Below are 27,960 nucleotides of genomic sequence, written 5' to 3' on the forward strand. Positions count from 1 at the left end.
ACAATGAGGAGAGCTAACACTGTGATGAGTTAACAATGAGGAGAGTTAGCACTGTGATGAGTTAACAATGAGGAGAGCTAACACTGTGATGAGTTAACAATGAGGAGAGCTAACACTGTGATGAGTTAATGAGGAGAGTTAGCACTGTGATGAGTTAACAATGAGGAGAGCTAACACTGTGATGAGTTAACAATGAGGAGAGCTAACACTGTGATGAGTTAACAATGAGGAGAGTTAACACTGTGATGAGTTAACAATGAGATGAGTTAACACTGTGATGAGTTAACAATGAGGAGAGCTAACACTGTGATGAGTTAAGAATGAGGAGAGCTAACACTGTGATGCGTTAACAATGAAGAGAGTTAACACTGATGAGTTAACAATGAAGAGAGTTAACACTGTGATGAGTTAACAATGAGGAGAGTTAACACTGTGATGAGTTAACAATGAGATGAGTTGACACTGTGATGAGTTAAGAATGAGGAGAGCTAACACTGTGATGCGTTAACAATGAAGAGAGTTAACACTGTGATGAGTTAACAATGAGGAGAGTTAACACTGTGATGAGTTAACAATGAGATGAGTTGACACTGTGATGAGTTAACAATGAGGAGAGCTAACACTGTGATGCGTTAACAATGAGGAGAGTTAACACTGTGATGAGTTAAGAATGAGGAGAGTTAACACTGTGATGAGTTAACAATGAGGAGAGTTAACACTGTGATGAGTTAACAATGAGGAGAGTTAACACTGTGATGAGTTAACAATGAGATGAGTTGACACTGTGATGAGTTAAGAATGAGGAGAGCTAACACTGTGATGCGTTAACAATGAAGAGAGTTAACACTGTGATGAGTTAAGAGTTAACACTGTGATGTCTCATGCAACCGAGATTGACTTTAAGTTAAGAATTAGGTGAAGGACGTGCAGGAGAGTGTCTAGGTGGGTCACACTTCGTGCAGCTCCGCTGCTGTGTCAGTTATAAAGCATCAGCTAATATGCTTAAGACAGCAGAGCGCTGTTTGTGGTTTCATACAGAGCCATTTCTCATGAGCTATATGCTGATGTGTTTATTGTGGGATGTGTAACGTCTGCTGCACAAGACTGTGGACACCTAGTCATCTGTGTCCGTGTCTTAAAATCATGATATTACACACAGTATATCTTGATACGAAATACATCTTGTGCATGAATTACAGTGGTATTTTCAAAGTTGATTCATTTTGGTATCAGTTTAGTTATCATAGTAGATTTCTCTTTGTACTTAATTGGACATATACAGGTACAAGTCTGCAGCAGCTGGTTGTTATTTTGTGCAGTGAATGTCTCATCTTCACTGTATTGCAATAATAGATTACAGGGCTGAGCATGCAGTGCAGTACATACAGGGTCTAGCTTGCACTGTCAGGAACATTTGTTTCCTTCTAAACTACAGGACAAGACAGTGACACATGACAGACTGTCCTCTCTCTAGAAGTGACACAGAGTTTTGTAACAAACATGACTACCCTGTTCACCATGATGACAGACATCTTTAAGAAACACCCAATATGGGTTCATTAAATTTTCCTCCACAGCCGTTTGAACCCTTGTTCTCTGTATCCTGCAGTATGCAGAAAGCTGTCGCAACTACCACATTATAGCATCGTATTTCTGAGAGTGATTATTTTTCTGTAGAATCAGTGATGCGGTTGTCATTTATGTTGGGACGATGAACGTCCACCTTCTGTCATGACGCAGTTCTCAGATGGAGAATAGTTTGCTGATGGAGTAAGGTTTTGGGCTCCAGAAAGCCAAGATGAGGATGTTGTGGGAGACCCTGCAGTGAGGGGGTATCTCCATTGGTAGGGGCAGTTGCCTGCTTTATGGCAATGATATGAACAGCATGGGAATTGATCCAGGAGGAGATAGGAGCATGTTGTTGCGGCTGATGTGAGAAATGGGGTCAGATGTGGGCCAGCTTAAGCGCTGTTCAGGGTGTCCCTCTTTGAATGCCCAACTGGCTGCTCACACTGGGGAATAGGAAAAGTACAACATATAGACTACTGCGCCTCTCTGTATCTCCAATCAGCACCATTTTTTGCATTGAGCCTGACCAATTAGGAGTCAACACATTTTCAAGCCACTCAGCACGGTCACCATTTGCCAATCAGCACCTGTCTTGGGTTTCAAGTCGACCCTACGCTACAATTAAACCCTGTATGCTTAAATGAAATGCATTATCTTGTAGTGACTCACACAAGTAAAACATTTAATGTACAAATAATACAGAGTTACCTGGTAACAGGTGTCATAGGAGAGTGACTTTGGGCCTGAGGCTACAGCTGTGGGGATTTACCGCTCGAACTATTATGCTAATGATTGGCAGACAAAATATAGAGGAAATAATAGCAGATGCTTTGCTGCCAAGAAGAAGCGTCGTTGTTTAATGTGCCTTCCTGCGGAAGGGATGCCTGCCCACGTAAGCATGCCGCAGCGCGACGTTGCAGAGCAACATGCAGAGGAGCAACAAGCTATGCTGTGGCGCCCCCTGGAGGCACTGTGCCATCAGAGCAATAGGTCAGCAGCACCGACAGCAAGGTGAGGGTTGGACCGCCTTCTTCCGCGCACGGTGTCCGTGTGGACGCGCGTATATATTTATAGGTCCTCCTGAGATGGTTCCCAGGACAGGTGTGTGGCTCGGGCAAGGTGAGGGGGTGGGCAGCCTCTGCAATGAGGCCAAGCTGCGAGGGGTCCGTCACTGCCCCCCCCCCCCCCCCCATGCTAATGCACCGGTGATCCACCACAAACGGGCCAAGCTCCAATTGCACAACAGCTTCAAGGAGCTCTTCAAGAGCCCCCTGCAGAGACTTGGCAAGCTCTGCAGAGGAGGGCTGGTGATCTGGGTCAGGGGCAGCAGCAGCACCGCTGCTTGCACCCCCGCCCCCCTGCCCCCCTCACACTCTCCCACCGCCCCCCCCTCCCTGACGGTCACACCCGCAGTCCCCGCCTCTCAATCAGACAGCGTCATACTTATTCCTCCCTGTCAGTCCTCCCTGCCTGTAGGAGGCAGTCAAGAGCCTCTCTACACATGTTGGATCGTATAGCTAGAGACCAGCACTGGCTTTGCATCCATGGTGCCCATATTCCCATCACGCCCCACACTCAGGGCTCAGGGAGCCAATGAGCAGACTTTGGGGTCACATCTGCCCCCCCCCCCCCCCCCCCGGGGCACCCATTATATCACCTCCCTCCTTTTTCAGTTAGAAACTGTTATTGTCATTATCATAATATAATACTTTTTACATTTGTGTAATTTGTAATTTAAGCAATTATATGCTTCATATCTCATGAAAATCACTTTCTTCAACGCATCTGGGAATAATTTTCATCTCTTGCTTTTTTCTGCTTTGATTCAGTTTACTGAGTCAGACTGCAAAGTGCTTTTTTGTGCAAGGAGGAAGGGTTCGAGCGTTAGGGAAGTGCTGTTGGGGGGGGGGGGGGGTTAATGACAGTAATGTGCTGTTGACCTGGTTTGGGTCGGGGATAGGTGCAGATGTGGGAATGGGTCATGCAGGAACGTATGGAACCAGAGGAGGCGCCATTGCGATCTGGATGATCCCCTGTCTGATTCCTCTGGGGTCTTGGAGCGCCCTACTTTCCAAAATGTGATTCTAGGGCATTATCTGTGTTAGTACTGGTGGGGCAGCGCAAGGCGCTGTGGAACCTGCAGAACAATCGGACCCACTTTGGGCCGGTGTGCGAGCCGGTTCCGTCGCTACCGCCGTAACGGTATGTTTAAGCAGCCTTGAGGTGCCACGTCGAGGCTGATGGTGAAACGAAGGTGAGGTGGGCTTTGGGCATGATGGGGATGGCCTGTTCCTCTGCCTACTGCACTCTGGGGGCTGGGGGCTGGTTGTCTTGATTACTCGCCCACCCGGTCCCACTGCAGCACACCAGAGATGCTAAGACAGATGTGTGTCCCTCAGACGGATCACAGGGGCTGGCTGGGTCAACACATAACATCTATGGGTCTTGGCGATGCACATATATCATGGTAACTTGAAAGCATGGGCAGATAATGTCACAAGAGGCTGATGAAAGCTTCTACCCATGTCTTTCTGGTGCTATGCCTTCCTTTGGGGGGGGGGGGGGGTGGGTAGTACCCCATGGTCAGGTTATCTTACATCTGCTTTTTTGTGTGACTCTGTGTGCATGTGTGAGTGTTTCTCCTCCAGTTCCTATAGTTATTTTTATACATGGGTGCATGTTTTGTATGGGTGAATGCCAGGGGATTTTGTTTACATTCATCGTTGAAGACCTGTTTGTTTGTCTGCGTGTGTGACTGCACCCAGACTCGTCTGAGTCCAGTGTGTTGTTGCGTGGTGACTGTGAGGTTCACGTTGCGGTGTTCAGCACTGTTCCCCACCTGGCAGTGGCGAGCTCTTCGTTGGGCGGCAGGGGGATAGTCCATAGAGGGGGTGGGGCAACTTTGTGTGCTGGGGTATCTACATGTTTGATATGCACTTACAGGCTTTATTTAGCAATGCGGGTGAATTATTAAAGTGTTGGTTTGCAGCAGTGTTTTATTGCACAGAGACCTCTTACATAATGAAGCTTCCCTAGTGATTAGATGGAGAGATAGAGAGGTTGGAAGCACTAGGGGATGAGTGGTACACCATGCGCTTGCACACACACACACACACACACACACACACACGCACTGTCCCTGCCAGCACCTTCATTATACTACACTCATGTTCTGTTTATATACAGAAGCACGGATGTCCTGAAGGGGGGAGGGGGCAGGATTGTGGGAGGGGGTGTGGTCATGTGCTGAGGTGTCACTGGGCCATGGTTCACCAGAGGGAGGGTTAGTCATCCTCCGTGACCCAGTATGCGAGCTGCGCATCACCAGCCTGCAGGATGAAGGTTAATGTCACACTCGGACGTGGGTTAGGGCCGCTGCTGCTCCTGGTACTCCATCATGGTGCCTCTTCCCAGTCACGTCCCACAATGGTATCCATTCCAGCAGATGGGCCCCATTGCCTTGTCTTGTCTCGAGCACGCTGGTTCTGAGCCAAGGGGCAGCTGGACACTAATGCTTGTCTGGACGGCAGCACAGGCTTGTCAAACGGTCATGTGAGGACAAGGATACTGCCAAACAGCCACCGATCCCTCGCTGTAGACAGAGTGGGCTGAGCTGTGGCCATGATCTGATGTCCACTCTGAGAAGCCGGGAGGTTCACAACAACCTGCAGTGGCTGATGGTCCTACATAGCACATGGAGATCTGGGGTGATGGGAAGGAAGTATGGCTGTGCTTCGAGAGGAGCAAGTGGGAAGGGGAAGGTGAGGGGATACAATGCAGGAAGTGGAAGGTGGGGGGACACAGTGCGGGAAGGGGAAGGTGGGGGGACACAGTGCGGGAAGGGGAAGGTGGGGGGGCGCAGTGCGGGACGGGGGAGGTGGGGGGACGCAGTGCGGGACGGGGAAGGTGAAGGGGATACAGTGTGGGAAGGGGAAGGTGGGGGGACGCAGTGCGGGAAGGGGAAGGTGGGGGGACACAGTGCGGGAAGGGGAAGGTGGGGGGACACAGTGCGGGAAGGGGAAGGTGGGGGGACGCAGTGCGGGACGGGGAAGGTGAAGGGGATACAGTGTGGGAAGGGGAAGGTGGGGGGACGCAGTGCGGGAAGGGGAAGGTGGGGGGACGCAGTGTGGGACGGGGAAGGTCGGGGGACACAGTGCGGGACGGGGGAGGTGGGGGGACACAGTGCGGGACGGGGAAGGTGAAGGGGACACAGTGTGGGAAGGGGAAGGTGAAGGGGACACAGTGTGGGAAGGGGAAGGTGGGGGGACACAGTGCGGGAAGGGGAAGGTGGGGGGACACAGTGTGGGAAGGGGAAGGTGGGGGGATACAGTGCGGGAAGGGGAAGGTGAGGGTTATAGTGCAGAAAGGGGCAGGTGAGGGGTTACAGTACAGGAAGGGGAAGGTAAGGGGTTACAGTACAGGAAGAGGAAGGTGAGGGGTTACAGTACAGGAAGGAGAAGGTGAGGGGTTACAGTGCAGGAAGAGGAATGTAAGGGGTTACAGTGCAGGAAGGCCAGGGCTTTCTCATGGAGCAGAGTGTTTGTGTTCACCATCAGAGGACTTCCTGCCAGTCCCCCAGCAGCAGTTTGGAAGGCCAGAACATTTACAGACACAGAAAAAGCGGCGAGCCCTCTTCCCAGGGATGCACTCGGGAGGCTGAGTCGGCGTGGATTGGCTCGGTCCATCCCCCTTGGCCCACCCCGGTCCAGTTCCCTCAAGGCTTGTGCCTTGAAGATGTGCTTGTTTTCCTCCAGCTGCATTTTCCTTCCCTCTTCTTTTTCTGCGGTCTCGCTTTTCCAGGGCTTTCCCGTTCTGCGAAGATCTGTGACTTCCAGTGAGATTAAAGGGTCTTCCACAGAGGCTCACATCCTAAATTATCCGTAGCATGGGCGCTTTATTTAATTACTAAACGAAGATGACTGCATGAAGGGGCAGGACGTTCCGTGTGAATGACATGCCACGTTCTTCCCAAGTCGGAGGCACATCTGTCCGCTTTTGTGCCAAGCTCATGCGGAGAGCGGCCGGCTCTGTGCACGTGTTTGATCGTACGTGCATCTCTGCACCCGCCGGTGCGGGTTCGCCTGTGTTAAGCGTGTTTGTATTTCTTTGCGTGTGTGTGTCCTCGTACATGCACGCATGCGCATGTGTGCGCGTGTTGGGGGAGGGTGATGTGGCTCTACTGCACTGGCTGCATTCCATCAGTTGGCTCCCGTTGCCTGGCAACATCCGGCACAGCTCCGCTGTGTGGGACGAAGAGAGACTGTTCCCTCGCGCTCCTGCCCGCTGCCCCCCCCCCCTCCCCATCTCCGTTCTGATCTGCTGATCTGTTTATTTTCTGTTAGAAAGAACCCCTCTTTTGGTCCTCCATGACGGGCAGGGATGCGACTCTGGTTCCGAGAAAGACCTGGCTTGTTGGAGGCTTGGGGTCGGTGTCAGTAGTGGCGGGGGAGGCAGGAGACACGTGATCCCCATTTACCCCCCCCGCCCCCGCCCCCCCGGCACCGCAGGAGTGGTTAGGCTGGCCGCGGATCCTGAGGTGAAATGGGGGGGGGGGGGGGGAGTTGCTGTGAGAAACAGAGGCGCTCAGAGAAGCTCCTGCAGCGCTCCCTCTTCTCGGGGGGGGGGGGGGGATGTGAGGAACAGAGGCATTCAGAGAGGCTCCCACAGCCCTGCCTCTGCTGGGGATCCACCCACCCTGTTCAGATAGGGAGTAAGACACACACAGCACAGACACACACAACACAGACACACACAGCACAGAGACACGGAGACACAAACAGACACTGACACACACAGACACATGGAGACAAAGACACACACAGATATACACACCAAAGACACACATGGACACACAGTCACTCACTGGCATGCACAGCACAACCACACACAACACAGATACACACAGACACATGCAGACACACAAAGCATAGACACACAGACACACACAGCACAGACACATGCACACACACACAGACACTGACACAGGTAGACACAGACACACACAGCATAGACATACACAGACACATACAGCGTAGACATATACAGCACAGACATACATAGTCACACACAGGACAGACACAGGACAGACACAGGACACACACAGGGCAGACACAGGACTGCAGGGAAAGGCCTGCCTTTCGCACTGAGCCCCAGCTGGGATGCTCCCGGCTTGTCCTGTGTGTCTCAAAGAAAAACAGGCTGCGTCACAGCAGAGACATGAACACCCACAGCTGCGAGGGAGACACACACACAAGCGTGTTCCCCGTCGACACAGGAGATGCGCGCTGACCCATTTGCACCTGCGGGGGCGCTGTACAGACCACTGCTGTTGTGTACACAAACACCTCGACTTCAGAGTGAATCTGCTGCTGTCGGTCCCACGACAAGGTCCCTGAATGTTCTTCTCAGGTTGTCCATTGCTTAATGGCCTTTGAATCTAGAACATTCATCAAACCGCCTTGTGTTCCCGCCGTGGCATGACCCTGCACAATGGGCCCCACACTCATGGGAACATGTGCAATCTGATTGGCCACTCAGCACACCAGAACCCTACAGAGCTGTGGGGGTATGCACTTGTTCACCAATAGGTTTTAGGTTTGCATCCCAAGCTCAAGTGGGATGTGAACCTATAACCTTTTTTTTTTGCCATAAACGTCATTCTTTACCCCGCCTTCTGCCACGCCTCAACCATTCTGTCTCATCTCCCTCCCGCAGCTGTTCCCTTCCCCCTGAGCCACCGGCTCACCATGAAGGAGGTGTTCGACTGCGAGGGGAAGCCCCGTGTGGACCTGCTGAAGGCCCACCTGACCAAGGAGGGCCGCGTGGAGGAGGCCGTGGCCCTGCGCATCATCAACGAGGGCGCCGCCATCCTGCGGCAGGAGAAGACCATGCTGGACATCGAGGCTCCCGTCACAGGTGAGGCAGTGGTGATGGTGGGGGGGGGTGTTGGGCGGCTTCAGCAGGGTCGCGGTGGTAAAGTAAGCAGAGGAACACAAAAAATGTACAGATTGGAGCACTGGGAGAATTGGGGGGGGTGGGGGGGGTGGGCTTATAGGAGTTAAAAGAAAACAAACAGCAGGATAAAAAGAGAGGATCTGGGAGGAGGCATCTGTATCCGTCTGCTGCCCGAGCGCTGGGGAGGGGGGATGCGCTGTGGGGAGGCAGGGGGGAGGGGGGAGGGGTGGCGTTGGCCCCGCTGAGAGGGGAACGGCGTGCTGTAAATGGACCCGCCGACCCGGGGCTTCTGCTCCAGTGAGAGGGAGGGAGACCAGGCCGTGACTGCGTGCGCTTTAATGACTGTGCAGGTCACATGACGCTGTTACAGACCAAGACTGGTGGCAAGACTCTCCCAGCACACTTCACACACTGGAAGGAGTGACTTATTATTATTATTATTATTTTTATTATTATTATCATTACTACGATGATGATTATTATTATTATTAGGGGTCCTGTTCGCTACACTGATTGATCCCTATTGTTTTTATTGTGATAAAGCGTTTTTATAGCCTCTAACATGTAAAACTAAGTGACAGACACTTTAATCATCTATCTGTATCTATATATACATCATCATCCTGAAATAGGATCCTGAGGGAGCGGTGCTTGCATTATAGGTGCACCTGGTCCTGTAAAACGGCCCCATATTACTTGACTCAAATACAAAAATGCAGAACAATCATGGGACCCAGTGAGCACTACGCAGTGGTCGCCCCCACCTACAAACCTTTTGGGGGTAACAGTATTTTCCCCAAGGATAGGGGATCAACCTCTGTGCTGCTATGGCTTCAGACACAAGTGGTTTTCAAAACGACAGCCATTCAATAAACTCCATCTAACGATGTACATTTTTGCTGAGCCTGGTTCACAGAGGTGCTGATTCAGTACTGTGGTCATTTTCGAGGAGACCCCGTTTTGAGTGTCTAACAGCCATCCTGTTCCCACCGCCAGCTCCGACAGCCACTCTCTTGCACCGGTGCAGTCTGTCCACGTTCGCATACGCATACAAGACGTCTCCCCTTGGCACGCTGAACCATTTTGCAATCTTTATGGCCTGCGATTTGGGCATCGGCTTTCTGGATTGCAAACTCCCATGTCACAGTGGTGACTCCCAACTGCCTTTTTAGCTAACACATGACGGGAGCCGGTATTCCACTTAACGTGACTCATCTCCGTATCCGGTTTCTTGAATGCGATTTAGTTGCTTCAAAGTTCGTCCGTTTTCCACACGACATTTCCGTTATTTTGCCCATCCCATGTATATGTCTGAGATAGAGGGGGAGAGAACGTGTCAAGAAGAGAGAGCTGGAGAGAATGGTGGAGATCTAGAAGGGACAGAGACCGATCAAGTGGTATCAGTCAATGCTGCTTATTATTACTACTCTGCTTATAGTCTCCCAAAAGTAGGGCAGTGTGAGTATGTGTGGCTGTTATTTTATATGAATTATTAAAGGACACAATATGGATCCCATCTCCCCAGTATAGTCCTGTTAAATTTGTGTTTTCTTTCCATTAATTGGTACAGGGAGCAGCCTTAGAACTCGGCTGAGGTGACTGACTTGTTCGCATTACAGCTGACCCAAGACAACCCGGCAACCTCGGTGGACGGCTAAATCCGACAGCACCCCCCCTGTGTGTGCGCCCCATTCGGCCATTAAGTCCCCATGTCCACTGGGTGGTTGCTGTAGACGGTCTTATGTAACACGGCCTGCAGAAACAGAGGAGAATAAGGAGAACTCGACACGAGTTAGCGTCTGCGGAGCTGAGCAGGCTTGGGAGAGGGGTCACATGAGGCAGTAAGTCGATTATAAGTCACGTAAGGTAACCGGTGCATTATGGGTGACGGTGGAGCACGCCTGTGCGTCTGGCCTGCGTGGGGAGGGGTCCCTATACTGCACGCTGTCTCTATTTATTGAGATCCGGAGAGACAAGGAGAGAGAAAGAACAGGTGCATGATGGGAGAAAGGAAGAGCAGCACCCCTGATTCGCCGCTGTGTCACGGGTCACGTCCCACGCGGGTGGCTGGTTACGTGAGTTATCAGGCTGCAGCGTAGAGTGCATGCTAAACTCCGACAGACAGGGGTCGCTGTTGAGCAAGAACATTTATTTAGTTACTGATGGAAACACAGAGGCTGGCTGCGTGACTGTTTTGAAGCGTTTTTTCTTAGTCGGCCATCGCCATGAAACTGTGTTTCTGAAGTCAACATACCACATATCATGTCAGACCATCTGGATAATAACTTATACAGTAATAGTTATGAAATAATGTAGATGTTGACAGAGGAGTGTACATGGACCATAAAGCAGAAGAGTAACAAAATCCTGAAGATCAAGGTATAATTAACATGCATGTGTAACTGCAGTTTCTATGTGGTGGACTGATATCCCATCCAGGCTGTCCCTGCCTTTTGCTTTGTGCTTCCTGGGGTGGTTCAATGGCTGTGTACTGGATGGATGGATGGATGGATGGATGGATGTAAGTGAAACACTGGAATTAACATTACAAGGGATATTGCGCGTTCAGTTCTCTCGTATTTTTAGCTGAGGACGTCTTAGATATTCTGTCGCGGGTCTCTGAAGACTTTAGACAGGAGATACTGATGCCACCATTGTCACCAGCCAAAGTCCGTAGCGTGATGTCACCTGACATCTCCACGCGTGACGAAACGTGTGGCCTAAGTAGTAGGTGAGTGAGCCGTAAAACAGCGGCAGCAAGACAAAATCGTTACTCAGGGGCTCCGCGGTCTGTGAGGAAGGTCGGGAATAGCGGAGATGGCGCAGAAGGAGTGAGCAGCTCAGTGGTTTGTTTATTTATTTGTTTATTTTCATCGTTTCTCAGAGGGAGGGGGCCAGTTACCCAGGTACGCGTTACACTCACTGGGGGACGCATACGGCTGCACACACACCTGCCCGCACACCCCCTGCAGCCCCGTGACCCCTGCCCTGTCTTGCAGTGTGCGGCGACATCCACGGGCAGTTCTTCGACCTGATGAAGCTGTTCGAAGTGGGCGGCTCCCCGGCATCTACGCGTTACCTCTTCCTGGGGGACTATGTGGACCGAGGATACTTCAGCATCGAGGTGACGAGAGACAGCGGTGCCGTGTGTGTGAAGGCGTGTGTGTGTGTGTGAGGGTTTATGTATATCAGTGTGTGTGTGTGTGTGTGTGTGTGTGTGAGGGTTTATGTATATCAGTGTGTGTGTGTGTGAGGGTTTATGCATATCAGTGTGTGTGTGTATGTGAGGGTTTATGTATATCAGTGTGTGTGTGTATGTGAGGGTTTATGTATATCAGTGTGTGTGTGTGTGTGAGGGTTTATGTATATCAGTGTGTGTGTGTATGTGAGGGTTTATGTATATCAGTGTGTGTGTGTATGTGAGGGTTTATGTATATCAGTGTGTGTGTGTGTGTGTGAGGGTTTATGTATATCAGTGTGTGTGTGTGTGTGTGAGGGTTTATGTATATCAGTGTGTGTGTGTGTGTGAGGGTTTATGTATATCAGTGTGTGTGTGGGTGAGGGTTTATGTATATCAGTGTGTGTGTGTGTGTGTGTTTGTGTATATCAGTGTGTGTGTGTGTGTGAGGGTTTATGTATATCAGTGTGTGTGTGTATGTGAGGGTTTATGTATATCAGTGTGTGTGTGTGTGTGTGAGGGTTTATGTATATCAGTGTGTGTGTGTGTGAGGGTTTATGTATATCAGTGTGTGTGTGTGTGTGTGTTTGTGTATATCAGTGTGTGTGTGTGTGTGAGGGTTTATGTATATCAGTGTGTGTGTGGGTGAGGGTTTATGTATATCAGTGTGTGTGTGTGTGTGAGGGTTTATGTATATCAGTGTGTGTGTATGTGTGTGTGACGGTTTATGTATATCAGTGTGTGTGTGTATGTGAGGGTTTATGTATATCAGTGTGTGTGTGTGTGTGTGAGGGTTTATGTATATCAGTGTGTGTGTGTGTGAGGGTTTATGTATATCAGTGTGTGTGTGTGTGTGTGTTTGTGTATATCAGTGTGTGTGTGTGTGTGAGGGTTTATGTATATCAGTGTGTGTGTGGGTGAGGGTTTATGTATATCAGTGTGTGTGTGTGTGTGAGGGTTTATGTATATCAGTGTGTGTGTATGTGTGTGTGACGGTTTATGTATATCAGTGTGTGTGTGTGTGTGTGTGAGCGTCAGCATGTGAGAGCAGGTGCTTCTGTCTGCCTGTTAAATGGTTATTTGGTGTTTAAGTGGGTGTTTTGTGTGTCCTCGCATGATGACGTGTGTGTGTGTGTAAGCATGTATATATTATACATAATATAGATAAACACCTGTTATTTTGAGCTTGTGGGGACATTTTTTGGTCTGCACAAGGGCAAACTCAATTTTATAAAAATCTGTGACTGCAATTAAAAAGCTAAAAATGTCAGAAGTCTCGTATTTTGTTTGGTTACATTTGGTTAAGATTAGGGTTGGGTTAGGGTTACGGTCATTGCTGAGATTAGGGTTTTTCCCCATAGAAATGAATGGACGGTCCCCACAAAGATATGAATACAAGTGTGTGTGTGTGTGTCTCCGTGTGTGTGTGTGTGTGTGTGTGTGTGTGTGTGTGTCAGAGCCACCGCCCCCCTTTACCCAGAGCCCCCCCACACACTCTCTGCCTCCGCCTGCATCCCGCTTGATAAATGCTGACAGTATCTGTGCCCTCTGGTGTCCTAAAAAATGGCCTGCAAGGATCCTGTGGAGTTTGGGTCGAGTCAGACCCAGCTGCCCTGACACCGGGCCTCGGACAGGGAAAGCCTGACTCGGGGTTACCATTAATACCCTGTCAGGGACTCAATTACGCTGCCCTGGGGGGCATTATTAATTAGGGCAAACGGTGTATTTGCGCGTGTTCATAGGCGTGTGTGTAGTGGTATGTGTACGTTTGAGGCCAGTCTGTGTGGTTGCGTGTCATAACTACACTCACATGAATGTTGTCATGTGACGCCGGTGAGTCCGTCACCTAAACTTAGTGGGTTTCCCGCTTTTCTCTCCCTCTGCAGTGTGTGCTGTACCTCTGGTCCCTGAAAATCCTCTATCCGAAGACGTTATATCTACTACGGGGAAACCACGAATGTAGACACTTGACAGAGTATTTCACTTTTAAACAAGAATGTGAGTACCGCCGTGCTCTGGCTGGGCACTGCCACGCCGTCCGCGACATTACGCTGTTTTCTTGCATCTTCTCGGCTGTTACGCCACGACTTTGCGACGGCCGCACCCGCAGACGGGAGGGTCATTGCGATGGCGAGGTGCTGACCGCACGTCTTTTTCCCTAAATGGTCAGGAAATGCCTAAGCACGGAGCGCGTTTCTGTGGCTGGATTGTTCGGCAGTGATGCGAATCAGGGTAATCTTCTGTTCTGAGGCGACAGAGGCTCCTGTAAGCAGGCAGAAAAAAAGAAAATAATAAAGCAGGAGTTTCATAAATCTGCCTTTGGGAGAGAGAGAATTCTTCTTCAGAACTTAGTCATGCCATCCAATGAGAAGTGTTTACTCTGAGGTAATATGGGCTGCGTTTCCCCTCCTCGCTTTGCCATTCCTGCCCTCTCCCCCGTCCCGCCTGGCCCTCAACACTGACGCTGTGCTCAGGAAGGCTGAGTTTCTGGAGCACAGTCCTGTCAGACACAGAGAAGGTGATTAACTGCAAATTAATTTTCATGTTAATGACTGGCCCTGCGACAGCGATGCTGATTTCCCTGATGGGGAATCCAAAGCACCAGACGCCCTCAATTACTGCCTGCCGCGTGTCACTGCCACTCGCCTCATGCAGGGTGGGGGGGGGGAAAGGGGTGGGGCTTTATTTAGGACCGGACTGATCCTGACATGCATTGAGCCAGTCGAGGTGCGGGCCGGAGATGGGGACATGCCTTCACGAGCGCCTGCACGTCTGCGTGGGTGTCGGAGAGAGCACCGTCCTCTGAGTGATGCAGGAGTTAATGTGCTAATAAGCTCGTTCCACACCAGGCAGATGAATGTACTGGGACTTGAGAAGGTGACAAGCTACAGACTGGCAGATCCTCTCCTCCCAGCAAAACCACAATGCGTGGTGTCGATGCAAGCAGGAGTCCTGCTGTGCACATGATGCTGTGGGACACATTTAAAGGAGCTGGGCGCGGTGTTTATGATAAGAGGGGCATTCGCGTCAGGTTTCCATGCAGGGGCCCCAGGTTCGACGTGACCCTGGGTGCGCAGGTTATCGTGGGAGAGTTAGGCTCCATGGTGCAGAAATCAGGGTGAACCTAAGTTAATATATACTGTGGGGTGGTTTGGATGGCTTCCATAATGGAAGGCTCAGGAATCCAGTGTGGAGAAGACAGGAGGGGCCAGGTAGGTGTGCGATTAAATGGGGCTTCAGGGTGGAGAGGTCTGGACAGGCTCTGTAATGGAGCAACTAGGCCTCTGTAAAGGCTTGGCCCAGGTGAGGTTCTCCTCCAAAGGCTCACCTCAGATGAGGTTCTCCTGTAAAGGCTCACCCCAGGTGAGGTTCTCCAAAGGCCTGCTGCAGGTGAGGTTCTCCTATAAAGGCTTGCCCCAGGTAAGGTTCTCCTATAAAGGCCTGCCCCAGGTAAGGTTCTCCTCCAAAGGCCTGCTCCAGGTACGGTTCTCCTATAATGGCTCACCCCAGGTGAGGTTGTCCTGTAAAGGCTCCCCCCAGATGAGGTTCTCCTCCAAAGGCTCCCCCCAGGTGAAGTTCTCCTGTAAAGCTCACCCCAGATGAGGTTCTCCTCCAAAGGCTCCCCCCAGATGAGGTTCTCCTCCAAAGCCCCCCCCCAGGTGAGGTTCTCCTGTAAAGGCTCCCCCCAGGTGAGGTTCTCCTCCAAAGGCTCCCCCCAGGTGAGGTTGTCCTGTAAAGTTCACCCCAGGTGAGGTTCTCCTCCAAAGGCTCCCCCCAGGTGAGGTTCTCCTCCAAAGGCTCCCCCCAGGTGAGGTTCTTCTGTAAAGGTTCACCATTCCTCTTCTGCATTCTCACAAGCTGCCTCACTGTCTCCGCTCAGGTAAAATCAAGTATTCGGAGCAGGTGTACGACTCATGCATGGATGCCTTCGACTGCCTGCCCCTGGCTGCCCTCATGAACCAGCAGTTCCTGTGTGTCCATGGTGGCCTCTCACCGGAAGTACACACATTAGATGACATAAAGAAGGTGAGGACCCGCCAGGAGCGTGGGGGCCAGTCCCACGTGGTAGGCGGGTGGCAGACCCGCCCTTCACTGCTCTTCTTTTCACACCCAGCTGGATCGGTTTAAGGAGCCCCCGGCATTCGGACCCATGTGCGACCTGCTGTGGTCAGACCCCCTGGAGGACTTTGGGAATGAGAAGACCCAGGAGTACTTCTGCCATAACACCGTGAGGGGCTGCTCTTACTTCTACAGGTGAGCTCAAGAGACGTTCCATCTCCAGATCTCCATCCAGTGATGGGTTTTGCATTCCGAGTCCAGCAAAAAGCCCCACTGGGGTTTTATCTTGATGTGATGTGTGGCGTCTGAAGTACGACTCTAAATTTACAGCCTGATCTGATGCCGACACTATTGCCAGGTTGTAAAGTGTTCTTAGGGTTTGAGGTCAGGAGCTATTTCAGGTAGTGTGTATCTCTCAGGGTGACAGGCAGGATAAGTGGGTGGGGCTTAGTGGGTGGGCGTGACTGGGTGGGTGGGGTTCAGTGTGTGGGGCTGGCTGGAAGCGGGTTGGGTGGATGGTTTAGTGTAGCTGGAAGCGGGTTGGGTGGATGTAGTGTAGCTGGAAGCGGGTTGGGTGGATGGTGTAGTGTAGCTGGAAGCGGGTTGGGTGGATGGTGTAGTGTAGCTGGAAGCGGGTTGGGTGGATGGTGTAGTGTAGCTGGAAGCGGGTTGGGTGGATGTTGTAGTGTAGCTGGAAGTGAGTTGGGTGGATGTTGTAGTGTAGCTGGAAGTGGGTTGGGTGGATGTTGTAGTGTAGCTGGAAGTGGGTTGGGTGGATGGTGTAGTGTAGCTGGAAGTGGGTTGGGTGGATGTTGTAGTGTAGCTGGAAGTGGGTTGGGTGGATGTAGTGTAGCTGGAAGCGGGTTGGGTGGATGGTGTAGTGTAGCTGGAAGCGGGTTGGGTGGATGGTGTAGTGTAGCTGGAAGCGGGTTGGGTGGATGTTGTAGTGTAGCTGGAAGTGAGTTGGGTGGATGTTGTAGTGTAGCTGGAAGTGGGTTGGGTGGATGTTGTAGTGTAGCTGGAAGTGGGTTGGGTGGATGTTGTAGTGTAGCTGGAAGTGGGTTGGGTGGATGGTGTAGTGTAGCTGGAAGTGGGTTGGGTGGATGTTGTAGTGTAGCTGGAAGTGGGTTGGGTGGATGGTGTAGTGTAGCTGGAAGTGGGTTGGGTGGATGTTGTAGTGTAGCTGGAAGTGGGTTGGGTGGATGGTGTAGTGTAGCTGGAAGTGGGTTGGGTGGATGGTGTAGTGTAGCTGGAAGTGGGTTGGGTGGATGGTGTAGTGTAGCTGGAAGTGGGTTGGGTGGATGGTGTAGTGTAGCTGGAAGTGGGTTGGGTGGATGTTGTAGTGTAGCTGGAAGTGGGTTGGGTGGATGTTGTAGTGTAGCTGGAAGTGGGTTGGGTGGATGGTGTAGTGTAGCTGGAAGTGGGTTGGGTGGATGGTGTAGTGTAGCTGGAAGTGGGTTGGGTGGATGGTGTAGTGTAGCTGGAAGTGGGTTGGGTGGATGTTGTAGTGTAGCTGGAAGTGGGTTGGGTGGATGGTGTAGTGTAGCTGGAAGTGGGTTGGGTGGATGTTGTAGTGTAGCTGGAAGTGGGTTGGGTGGATGGTGTAGTGTAGCTGGAAGTGGGTTGGGTGGATGTTGTAGTGTAGCTGGAAGTGGGTTGGGTGGATGGTGTAGTGTAGCTGGAAGTGGGTTGGGTGGATGGTGTAGTGTAGCTGGAAGTGGGTTGGGTGGATGGTGTAGTGTAGCTGGAAGTGGGTTGGGTGGATGGTGTAGTGTAGCTGGAAGTGGGTTGGGTGGATGTTGTAGTGTAGCTGGAAGTGGGTTGGGTGGATGTTGTAGTGTAGCTGGAAGTGGGTTGGGTGGATGTTGTAGTGTAGCTGGAAGTGGGTTGGGTGGATGGTGTAGTGTAGCTGGAAGTGGGTTGGGTGGATGTTGTAGTGTAGCTGGAAGTGGGTTGGGTGGATGGTGTAGTGTAGCTGGAAGTGGGTTGGGTGGATGTTGTAGTGTAGCTGGAAGTGGGTTGGGTGGATGTTGTAGTGTAGCTGGAAGTGGGTTGGTTGGATGGTGTAGTGTAGCTGGAAGTGGGTTGGGTGGATGTTGTAGTGTAGCTGGAAGTGGGTTGGGTGGATGGTGTAGTGTAGCTGGAAGTGGATTGGGTGGATGGTGTAGTGTAGCTGGAAGTGGGTTGGGTGGATGTTGTAGTGTAGCTGGAAGTGGGTTGGGTGGATGGTGTAGTGTAGCTGGGAGTGGACTTTGTTCTGCTGTGACCCTGGTGGGAAGCAGCATCTTCTCTCCTGTTTATGGGTTTGTTGGACATAAATGAGGATGACAGAAGGGGTCTCTATCCGAAATTAAGTTGAAATTTCTCATCTGAGAGTTTGGATTTCATACAAATTTAGGACTTAAAGATGCTGGGGACACACTGAATGACCGGTAGACATCCCATCTCATCTGATGTAGGAGGGGCAGCATTTAATGAGGAGGCGCAACCCTGCTTCTTGGCCCCCCCCCCCCCCCCCCGGCCTGCTGCAGTGAGGAGCTGTGTGCTGGGGGAGTTCCTTCACATCCCCATGCATTTAAACCTGCAGCCTTCAACCTAGATTTGCAAAGTCAGAGCAGCCGGAGCTGGAGGACATGCTGTTCGCTTTGGGCTGCGTGTATTTCTGCGTGACCTTTGACCCCTGCATGTGGTGGTAAGAAGCCACTCAGGGGTTAATGTGTGTTGGGGAGAGCGTTGCAGTGTCATCGGGAGGGTGTGTCCCTTTCCTTCATTTTCACTCCTCTGCGGGGGACATTTGCGATCACGCTGCAGGCTGCGCGCCCCAGACTTGCTGTGTCACAGTCCGCACCCGCACAACAATTACTGACCTCACCCTCAGACACACCCCCTTGAGGTGCTTGAGGTTCGCGGCGGATGACTCCCCCGAAACGGGATAAACCCGAATCTCTCACTTAATTGGGTCTGGATTCTCCGCGAGCGCTGCTGCGTGTACGGTAGCGTGCAGCCTGTGCGTTCCGCTCCAGAGACTGAACAGCCCGGGCGGAACCGCAGGGCCGCACAGCATCGACACCATCGGCCGCTGCTCCGGCCGTTCGCCGATCGTCACATTTCAGGACGGATCCCAACCCAATGGCGGCTCCCTGGGCAGAGTCCGCTGTTTAGTACAGCTCTTGGTAAACACTGGCATGTTTTTTAATGAGGCCTCGGTGTGAGGCGCCTTCTGGGCACAGAGACGCCCAAACAGGAGCTGAAAATGAGCAAAGATTAACGTAGAGAAACACAGACCATAAGATCATCGACCTTCTTCGGTCATCGTCATTATCAGATTGTGCCGTGTTTTCCTTTAACGGCACACTGTACCTAATGACAGACAGCTGGTTTTCCAGCAGGTCAGTGGCATGTGGGCGACAAGGGCAACACACACCTCATTACTCTGAGGCCCGAGGGCCTCATGGACGACACAGCATCTACAGGAGAGAAGATTAGGGACGAAGGTGATGTCGGTCTAAGAACATCGGGGGTGATGCACTGGAGGTGTTAGTCTGAAGATGGATGAAAAGATAGAGCAGGTGGGGGGGGGGGGGAGTTGTGCAGGAATGCATAAGGCAGAGTCAAAAAAGAAAATTATTTTGTCTTCCTTTAGGGGAATAAGAATCGCTCCCTCAGCCCTAAAAAAAACAGGCCGCAGCAGCGTATTAGAAACACGTTAAACACATGGTAATTTTAAGCTGAAAAATACGAGATGCCCCACAATCCTGAGAGGGTTGCCGAGTACCGTTGCCATGACGACTAGCTACTCCAATCTGATTTGGAGTGAGCAATATTGAAATAGAGAGAGACAGAGAAAAGAGTGGAAACGAAACAAAGACAGATTACAGTAAAAAGACGGTGGCTGGCTGCTCCTGATGACACCTGATGGAATGGGCCTTTTAAACCCCTCTTGAGCCTCTTCTGGAGGTCGGGTTCTCGTCTAGAGGTGAATTACCCGTTTAACATCTTGTTATGGAAGTAAGCTGCCCACACCCTGTGCTTCCTGCAATGTGCCTCAGATCAGATATGAGGCTGTTTAGTACGGATAGATTTCAGATGGCGGTCCTGCAGTAGCCTTTCTTTAAGCGCTCGCATAGCTGAGTCGATGGGCCTGCAGGATGCCTGAGTGGGTAGCCCTCCCATGTCCCAGGTTGGGGGCTTAAATTCCACCTCCGTTCTGTGTGTGGGGGGAGTTTGCATTTACACTCCATATTTTGTCCAGATAGTCTAGTTTCCTGTGGTGCAAAAACAAGCACTTCAGTAGCTCGTGGCATGTGTGTGTGTGTGTGTGTGTGTGTTTGCTTGTGTGTAATTATTACATTGTGGGGACCAGATATCTCCACAATGTGATAAAACACTGTAAGTACATTTTTTCGGTCCCCTTTTGGATAACCTCAGTTTTATAAAAATCTGTAACTGCAATCAAAAAACTAAAAATTAAAGATTTGGTTTTTTTGGTTACTTTTGGTTAAGGGTTAGGGCTGGGTAGGGGTTAAGGTCGTCATGTTGGGATTAGAGTTTTCCCTGTAGAAATGAATGGAGAGTCCCTACAAAGATATAATTCAAACCTATGTGTATGTGTGTGTCCATGTGTGTATGTGTGTGTCCGTGTCTGTGTCCGTGTGTGTCTGTCTGTGTGTGTGTGTGTGTGTATGCTTCCTGTAATAGGCTCCAGACTTACCACAACCTCACAGTAGATAAGTGGTTGGAGGATAGATGGATTGCAGCATTAATACCACAAAACAAAACCGCATTCCCTTCCATCCACTGACACCAAAACTCTCATTTATTCAGCAAACATATAATTCAAATATGATCTATAACTCAAAAAGTCCCGCAGGTTCCTCTCGTTTTTGTTAAATCACTGTTTCTCATTCAAACAAGAAGCCGACGGCCCTGGTGTGTATTGTCAACAGAAACAAGCATTTGAAATGGCATAAGAGAGAAAATAGGAAATATTAAATATTAATGCTATATTTCCTTACCTGCTGTTAGTTAAAAGAATGAAATGCATCTTTCCTGAGGCCTAAGTTTTTCATTATTCTCTGTTTCAGTTGTAGTAACAGATGGGTAAGCGCTTTGTTTTGCCACCTTTCACATTCAAATAATTAGAAAAGTATTTTGGTTGGCTGGAATTCAGCAAAACCACATTTTCTGTCTCATTTGTTTTCTGACATTCAAATTAACCATCATGGCAGTCTGTATGCCAGAGCACAGTGGGAAAAGATGAATGTATAATCCGGACTTTGTGTGCTTCCCGCCGACTGTAGTCCAGTATGGTGTCGCACCGTGCAAAAACAGTGCACGGGAAAATACATCGTCCATCTTTTTTTTTGACCTGTGCTGCCATTTTATAGTTCAGATGTGATTTTTTATTTTTTTTTATGGCAGCTAGTTGCACAATGCTGCTCAAAATGACAGCAGACGAACGATCACGCGCGTGGATTAGTTTGACTTTTGTATTTAGTCGTCAGACTTGCTTTGGGCGGGTCCATAAGCAGAACCACATGACACGGGGGTGGGGGGAAGGAATACGGGCTTTGTTTGGGAAAAGGTGTGGAAACGGCTCGGAGAAAATGACGAGCAGGGGGGCAGAAATGAAACCAGCATCAGCCTTTGAAAATACTGCAGCGGGGTGTGACGTGTGGGATCCAGTATGTGGGTGTAAAATACAGATACAGGCCTGTGAGCCCAGAGCTATCAGTCCTTTTAACAGACCCAAACTAAGGTCATGGGTTCGAATCCCAGCAAGTACACATGAATTGTAACCCCTCCCTCTACTCTAAGTCGATTTGGATAAAAGTGTCATATTGATGATTAAATATATCTTGGGTCATAGGGTCCAAGCCAAGTGAGCACATGTCCTGGTCACCTGACCTGCCCCCCCCACACATCTCCCTTTATGTCTTACACCAGTTATCTTTTGAAGAGGCCAGGTTATTATGATACTTAAGGTAACTTAGTGTTTATTACTTTGTGTATGTTACTATATTGTCAGATCAGATTATCTATACCGATTGCAAAACTGTGTAGAACAGAAACACTGTGTGGTGAGTGAATTTACTGTGAAGTTTGATATATCTATTAGACATGTCTAAGAAGTACTGGGTACTTTTAAAATGTGTTTGTAGAGGTTTTGCTGTACTGAGTCACGATACTGAGTCATATCCATGTGTATGCATCAGCTGCAATGTCTTTATATATCTCCCTAACAGAATACAATCCTCTGTGATTCACTTTGTATATAGGTGGACAGATTATGCTGTTGTATGCAGTGTTATAGTGTCACACAGATGTTGCTGTGTCAGACATGTTGGTATCACCTGCAAGCCTTGGCTAGTACTTACTGCCACGCATGCAATTGTTCATTGGCGTCAGACAGATCCCAGTCAAAGGAATTATTAGAAATTTTACCATTTAAATAATCACAAGGACAAGAAAAAAAACTGCAGTGTATCTATAGACCCAGTGGACACTTTATTAGGTACATCTTTAGGTAGCTAAATATTGGATAGAAATCACTTTTTTCCTCAGAGCTGCTTCAAGAGTTGATGAACTCTCTGCCACGTGTCTACAGAAGCCGTTCTGTGCACCGCTGTTGTGCGGAGCTGTTATCTTTGCACTTCCCGTGGCCTTCCCGTTAGCTTTAACGAGCCTAGGCCTTCACCTCTGACCTCTCTCATTAACCAGGTCTTTTCAGCCACAGAGCTGCTCCTGACAGGATGGTTCGGTTCCTTGCACCTTTCTCTGCCAACGATGTCAGCAATCGCATCTTATTCAAAATCACTTAGATCTGGCATCATAGCTGGTCTAATGTCCAGCTGAACAGTAAAAGAAGCTCTGGATCCTGCCTGTTTTCTGTATGTATTCAGTTGCAGCCACATAATCTGTCTGTTAGGAGATGTCCGTCACGTCGATCAGTGTTATATTGCTGCTTACTCAGCTGGGATCCAGTGACCCTGAACCAACAGGTGAAAGGCAAGGTGTCTCACTCGAGTCATGCAGAGCAGAGTAAACGGACTGTTACATAGAGTTCCAGGCCAGGAGGACATTGGTTCATGATAAATTTATTGATATTGTACCACTCAGGCTCAAAAATGGGACAGATGTTGACCAGGTTCATGACTCCAGGTTCATGACTCCAGGTTCATGAGTCCAGGTACATGACTATGGAGGAACCTTTGGTCTCGATGTGGATATTCTTGACATGCCATCTATAAGAGATTAGACTGTGAAAAATTTGAATAAATTATTTCCACCCTTCGGAAAAGGAGGGAAGCTGAAGTTGCACAGACTGAATGACGGAGCCTGCAGGCGGCTTCGGGACATGGGGTCACGCTCTGCAGCACAGCAAACCAGGCCACAGAAAGCCATCATCCTATCACGATGTGTTTTAATGGTTATTCATGTTGGAGCCAACACGAGAACCACATTCCCAGATGAATTATAACATTGCAGTGCATAATGTGATTGCAGTGTCTGACCTTCTATCTTTCTTTTAATACAGCACATCATGAGCTTATGCGATACCAACATGGCTGCCACTAAAGGCATTTCATTATTATTACACCGAATCAAATTTACAAATAGGCAGCAACCCAGTAGTGTTACTGTAGTCTGGGGTGGGGCAGTGCGCTGATATTGGTTTATTCTGCCAAGTGGTGTTTGTATGGTATTCAGCTCTGTTCACATCGTTCTGATTGGGGAACCGGTTAGGAGAGTTTTAGGACAGATGTGTCTTTGTATCTTAAGAGATTTCAGAGAGAATTTAGATTGTGACAGCTGCATGTTATTGTGGGATACAGGTCAGGGTTGTGTGACACAGGTCAGAGGTGCGTAGTGTCAAGTTGGTTTGCGTTGTGCATTACAGCTCAGAATTGTGTACTGTTATATTGAATTGTGTTCTGGGATACAGGTCATGGTCATATAGTGTTATGTTAAGTTAGGTTGTGGAATACAGGTCAGGGTTATATAGTATCATGTTCAGTTGCATTTTGGGATACAGGTCAGGGATATCTCTCCTATTGAGTTGTGCTGTGCGATACAGGTCAGGTTCTGTAACTGCTTCATTCCATGTACCGGTCTTGCACTGTAGTTTCGTAGTCTTTAGGCTGTATATCTCACTCACTTCCTCCCCCTCTTCCCCTCTTTTTCACTGTCCTGCAGTTACCCAGCTGTATGCGAGTTTCTACAGAACAATAACCTATTATCAATCATCCGGGCACATGAAGCACAAGATGCCGGGTGAGTAGAGCTCCGTGCGACGCCTCTGCTCCAGCATCGGTGCCTTTAAATACTCCACTATCGTGGGCAATTTGGTGCGGGATCTGCGCCTCTAAGTTTGTCCTGTAGCTAATGAACGCCTTGCCGATTTTTATCATTGCAGTAAATCGTGAGAGTGAGCTCATTAAGGGGATAGCACTAACGGCTTTTGTGGGTGAGCTGTGTGGCGTGTAACATCACCAGCGTGATTTCTCTCCTCACAGTTACAGGATGTACCGGAAGAGCCAGACCACCGGTTTCCCATCCTTAATCACCATCTTCTCAGCACCCAACTACCTAGATGTTTACAACAACAAAGGTGGGCCTGTGCTTAGCGCCCCAATGCTCAGCGCCCCAATGCTCAGCGCTCTGCGCATCGCGTTGCCCGTTCCTCCTTATGCAAGGTGAAGTGTGAAGTGTGTCTTGAGGGAGAGAAGCGCCTTCTCGTGTGGGAGACGGTTGCCATGGCGCTGATGGGACTTGTGCTGTGAACTGAGGGTGCCCTCGACAGCAGAGGCCCTCTTGTGGTGGGAGTGTGGAGGTGAAAGAAGGGGGGGGGGGGGGGTGATACTGTAATAACGAGGAAGGAACGAGCAGTACAGCATCTAGTGTTGCTGCCTCGTTGTATTCGTGGTAATCCTAGATAGTGATGAATTTAGAAATGGAGAATGAGGGATGATGATAGAGGGTGAGGGAAGGATTTCATTTGCCTGGTATCTGTGGGGGTCCGTATGGATTGGCCAGAGACAAAATCAGAAAGCCACGTGGACCCAGCATTCATGCATCGTATGGTGGTTGAATCCATGGCTTTTTCTGCTCAGACAGTGACCATTAGTTATACTTCAGGTCTTTTTTATCCAATAGAAGGATCTGTTTATCTGGGTCGGCAGGTGTTTGGTTTATTTTGAATTCACACAAAATACTGAAATAAGAAAATAGTTCACAGTCTGTGGCTTTGTGTGTGGGGGGTGGGTAGGTGACTGCGTGTGTTTGGGGGGGGAGGGGTCATAGATTACATTATGGGGACCACCTTTTTGGTATGCACAACGGGAAACCATCTCATAGAAATGAATGGAGAGTCCCCACAAAGAGATGAATACAAACATGTGTTTGTGTCTGTGTATGTGCTTATGTGTGTGTATGTGTCTTTGTGTCTTTGTGTGTTTGTGTGTGCGTGTGTTTCAGCATGTGTGTGTGTATCTGTGTGTGTGGATCATGTTTATATTACATTGTGGGGACCAAATGTTCTCCACAATGTAATAAAAACATGTTATTTTGAAGTTGTGGGGACCATTTTTCAGGTCTCCTCAAAGATCTGTGAAAAAAATGTATTTACTTATGGTTACGGTTAGGGCTGGGAAGGGGTTAAGGTCATCATGTTGGGATTCGAGTTTTCTCCATAGAAATGAAGAGGAGAGTCCCCACAAAGATATAATTACAAACCTGTGTGTGTGTGTGTTTCAAATTGTCCTGTATCGATTCTCCATAATGGCGAGAGGGATTTTTGGAGAATGCAAGGGGGCTATTTGATGGGCTTCTTCACGGTGTGAACATTTGAACACCACAAGATTTATACCCAATACAGACATTACAGTAGTAGAGGGGCTTGTTCCCTGCCCCACCCGTGTTTCAGAGACAGATTCCACGGACATCATGCTCTCTAGAGTGGCATCGCTTATGTTTGTCTGTTCTGCCTTATTTTGAGATGGAAAAGACATACTCTAATTATTTGTGACTTGGCCACTCTCAATGCATTTCAGTCTTCCTGCGCCGCGGGCCATATTTAATGCTGAAATGCGACGGCCTGGCGGAGCATAGCGTGTTTCTCCAGGCGGAATGCGTGGGTGCATCCTCGCTTTTCTTCCTGCTCTCCTGATGCTTCAGCTGGCCGGGAAATTGCAGTCATGCTACCCCCACCCCCCACAGCCACGTCTGTGCGTGTAGATGCGTAAACACATGTATGTTTGTATGTGTATGTCTTCATACATCTGTGCATGTGTGGATCCAGACAGAAGGGCACCTAAGAGGTCATCGTCAGGGCGAGTACCACCAGGATGGAATAAAGTCAAGGTCACACTTGTAACCCCCGAAAAATCTAGGAAGACTGAATGTTCTAGGATAACTGAAAGATCTAGCATGACTGAAAGATCTAGCGTGAGTGAATGATTTAGGACTGAATGATCCAGGAAGATCTATGAAGATGATCTAGGATGATAGAAAGTGTTTCATTCTTCTCGCCTTAATCAGGGTGGCACTGAGGCCTACCTCCACGTCTGCTTGGGCAGATGCCACTCGAAGGCATTGTGCCTGTGCTGTTTGTGTGCGTGTATAACTGCCTATGGATGGCCCGTGTGTTTGTATAACATGCTGCTGCCTTGATCTTCCAGCTGCGGTCCTCAAGTATGAGAACAACGTCATGAACATCCGGCAGTTCAACTGCTCCCCACACCCCTACTGGTTGCCCAACTTCATGGACGTCTTCACCTGGTCGCTGCCCTTCGTCGGAGAGAAAGGTGAGGTGCCTTAGCTGTCTGGGCTGCGTAGGCGGCTGCCCTCCCCAGGTTCCTGCACCAGGCACTGTAATGTGGTTAATGGAAGCCCCCCCCCCGGCCCTCCGAGGGAGCGATATCCCTGTGTTATTCATGAACTGGTGAACAATGGAAAGCCCGCTTAACCATCTGCGCATTGCTTCGCTGCTGCGATTCGCTGAGGGACAACGCTTTAGGCTGAGACGGATCCGTTCCCGGCTCGGGTCCTACTGGGGACCACTTCAGAAATTAAATCTATGCTAAATTTGGTGATTTCAACGAGGCTAATGTGAATAAACAAAAGATTAGTGTATAATGTACCCAGTGAAATAGGCAAACATCTGAGATCGCTGAGTCGTGCTTATGAACACACATGCAGCTGCAGTAGGTTGCATTCTGCGATAGAGCAGTGCAGTGTCATCGTGCCCATGATGGCCTGAGAGGTAGCAGGCCTGCGCCTCACCGTCTGACCCTTGACCCTTGACCCCTGACCCCTCTGCAGTGACGGAGATGCTTGTCAACGTCCTGAGCATCTGCTCTGATGATGAACTCATGAATGATGGCGATGAGATCTTTGACGGTAAGAAAAACACGCTAGGGTTCGTTTCGCCAGTTTTCTTTGCATTACGTGAAAGCGAAAGAGAGAAAATAGATTATCAATCGAGACTAAAGTCACCTTGTTCATCACATGGAACTATTTTGCAGATTCATAAGCAGGAATCTTGATGGTTTCCCAGCAGTTACAGATACTTATCGTAACACACCATTTATAGTCACTGAAAGTTTTAAATTGTAAATCTGAAGGGTTTACACTAATATAACATATAATATTAATGAATATGAGTATAATATAAAATGCATTCTTTCTGATTATTTTCGTCTGAACTTTGACTTCTATCCTGTTTCAGCCAGGCAGTTTTTTTCTGCCATGGGCTAATTCTCTATGTAAAACAGTCATTTTGTACAAGTTAAAATAATAACAGACACATAACTCTTCATTTCGAACTAAATCACAAAAAGCTATGGAATATTTTTGTAGGAATGTACTGGTTTGAAATGTATTGTAGTGATAAGCATGCCTTTCATTATGAGGAATGTATTTGTGTGTCTGTGAGTGTGTCTGTGAGTGTTTATATCTGTGTGTATGTGTCTGTTTATGTATGTGTGTGTATTTGTTTCTGTGTATGTGCTTATGTGTGTCTGTGTGTATGTGTTTGTGTGTGTGTCTGTGTATGTGCTTATGTGTGTGTATGTGTCTATGTGTGCGCATGTGTGTGTGTTTGTATATGTCACTGTGTGTGTTTGTGTGCACGTGTGTCTGTTTGGGTGTGTATCTGTGTGTGTGTGTGTGTGTCTGTTTGTGTGTGGGTGTATTGTGTG

General features: G+C 49.3%; 2 protein-coding genes across 4 annotated transcripts in view; both read left to right on the forward strand.

Moving 5' to 3' along the window:
* ppp3cb (protein phosphatase 3, catalytic subunit, beta isozyme) overlaps window positions 1–27,960 on the forward strand; it is a 35,920-nt gene that overhangs the window by 2,627 nt on the left and 5,333 nt on the right. For all 3 annotated transcript variants that reach the window (XM_023829469.2, XM_023829467.2, XM_023829468.2), the window contains exons 2-10: window positions 8,284–8,484; window positions 11,523–11,647; window positions 13,588–13,699; window positions 15,582–15,727; window positions 15,816–15,955; window positions 23,957–24,034; window positions 24,277–24,371; window positions 26,440–26,565; window positions 27,083–27,160. In XM_023829469.2, coding sequence (XP_023685237.1) covers window positions 8,284–8,484; window positions 11,523–11,647; window positions 13,588–13,699; window positions 15,582–15,727; window positions 15,816–15,955; window positions 23,957–24,034; window positions 24,277–24,371; window positions 26,440–26,565; window positions 27,083–27,160 — 1,101 coding nt within the window. The remainder of the gene's footprint in view (window positions 1–8,283; window positions 8,485–11,522; window positions 11,648–13,587; window positions 13,700–15,581; window positions 15,728–15,815; window positions 15,956–23,956; window positions 24,035–24,276; window positions 24,372–26,439; window positions 26,566–27,082; window positions 27,161–27,960) is intronic.
* On the forward strand, window positions 16,100–18,972 carry LOC140593204 (uncharacterized). The gene is made up of 4 exons (XM_072717114.1): window positions 16,100–16,161; window positions 16,315–16,916; window positions 17,307–17,896; window positions 18,784–18,972. Exons 1-4 carry the CDS (start codon window positions 16,100–16,102, stop codon window positions 18,970–18,972), a joined length of 1,443 nt encoding a protein of 480 aa, XP_072573215.1.

The sequence above is a fragment of the Paramormyrops kingsleyae genome, chromosome 10 (assembly GCF_048594095.1).
Source record: "Paramormyrops kingsleyae isolate MSU_618 chromosome 10, PKINGS_0.4, whole genome shotgun sequence".
Lineage (NCBI taxonomy): Eukaryota > Metazoa > Chordata > Actinopteri > Osteoglossiformes > Mormyridae > Paramormyrops > Paramormyrops kingsleyae.

Excerpts from the sequence above, each read along its gene's own strand:
- LOC140593204 (XM_072717114.1), top strand. The coding sequence starts at position 16,100 with ATGCCGACACTATTGCCAGGTTGTAAAGTGTTCTTAGGGTTTGAGGTC. Across the intron at positions 16,162-16,314 it reads GAGGTCAGGAGCTATTTCAG|TGTAGCTGGAAGCGGGTTGG; the intron begins GTAGTGTGTATC and ends GGGTGGATGTAG. Across the intron at positions 16,917-17,306 it reads ATGGTGTAGTGTAGCTGGAA|CTGGAAGTGGGTTGGGTGGA; the intron begins GTGGGTTGGGTG and ends GGTGTAGTGTAG.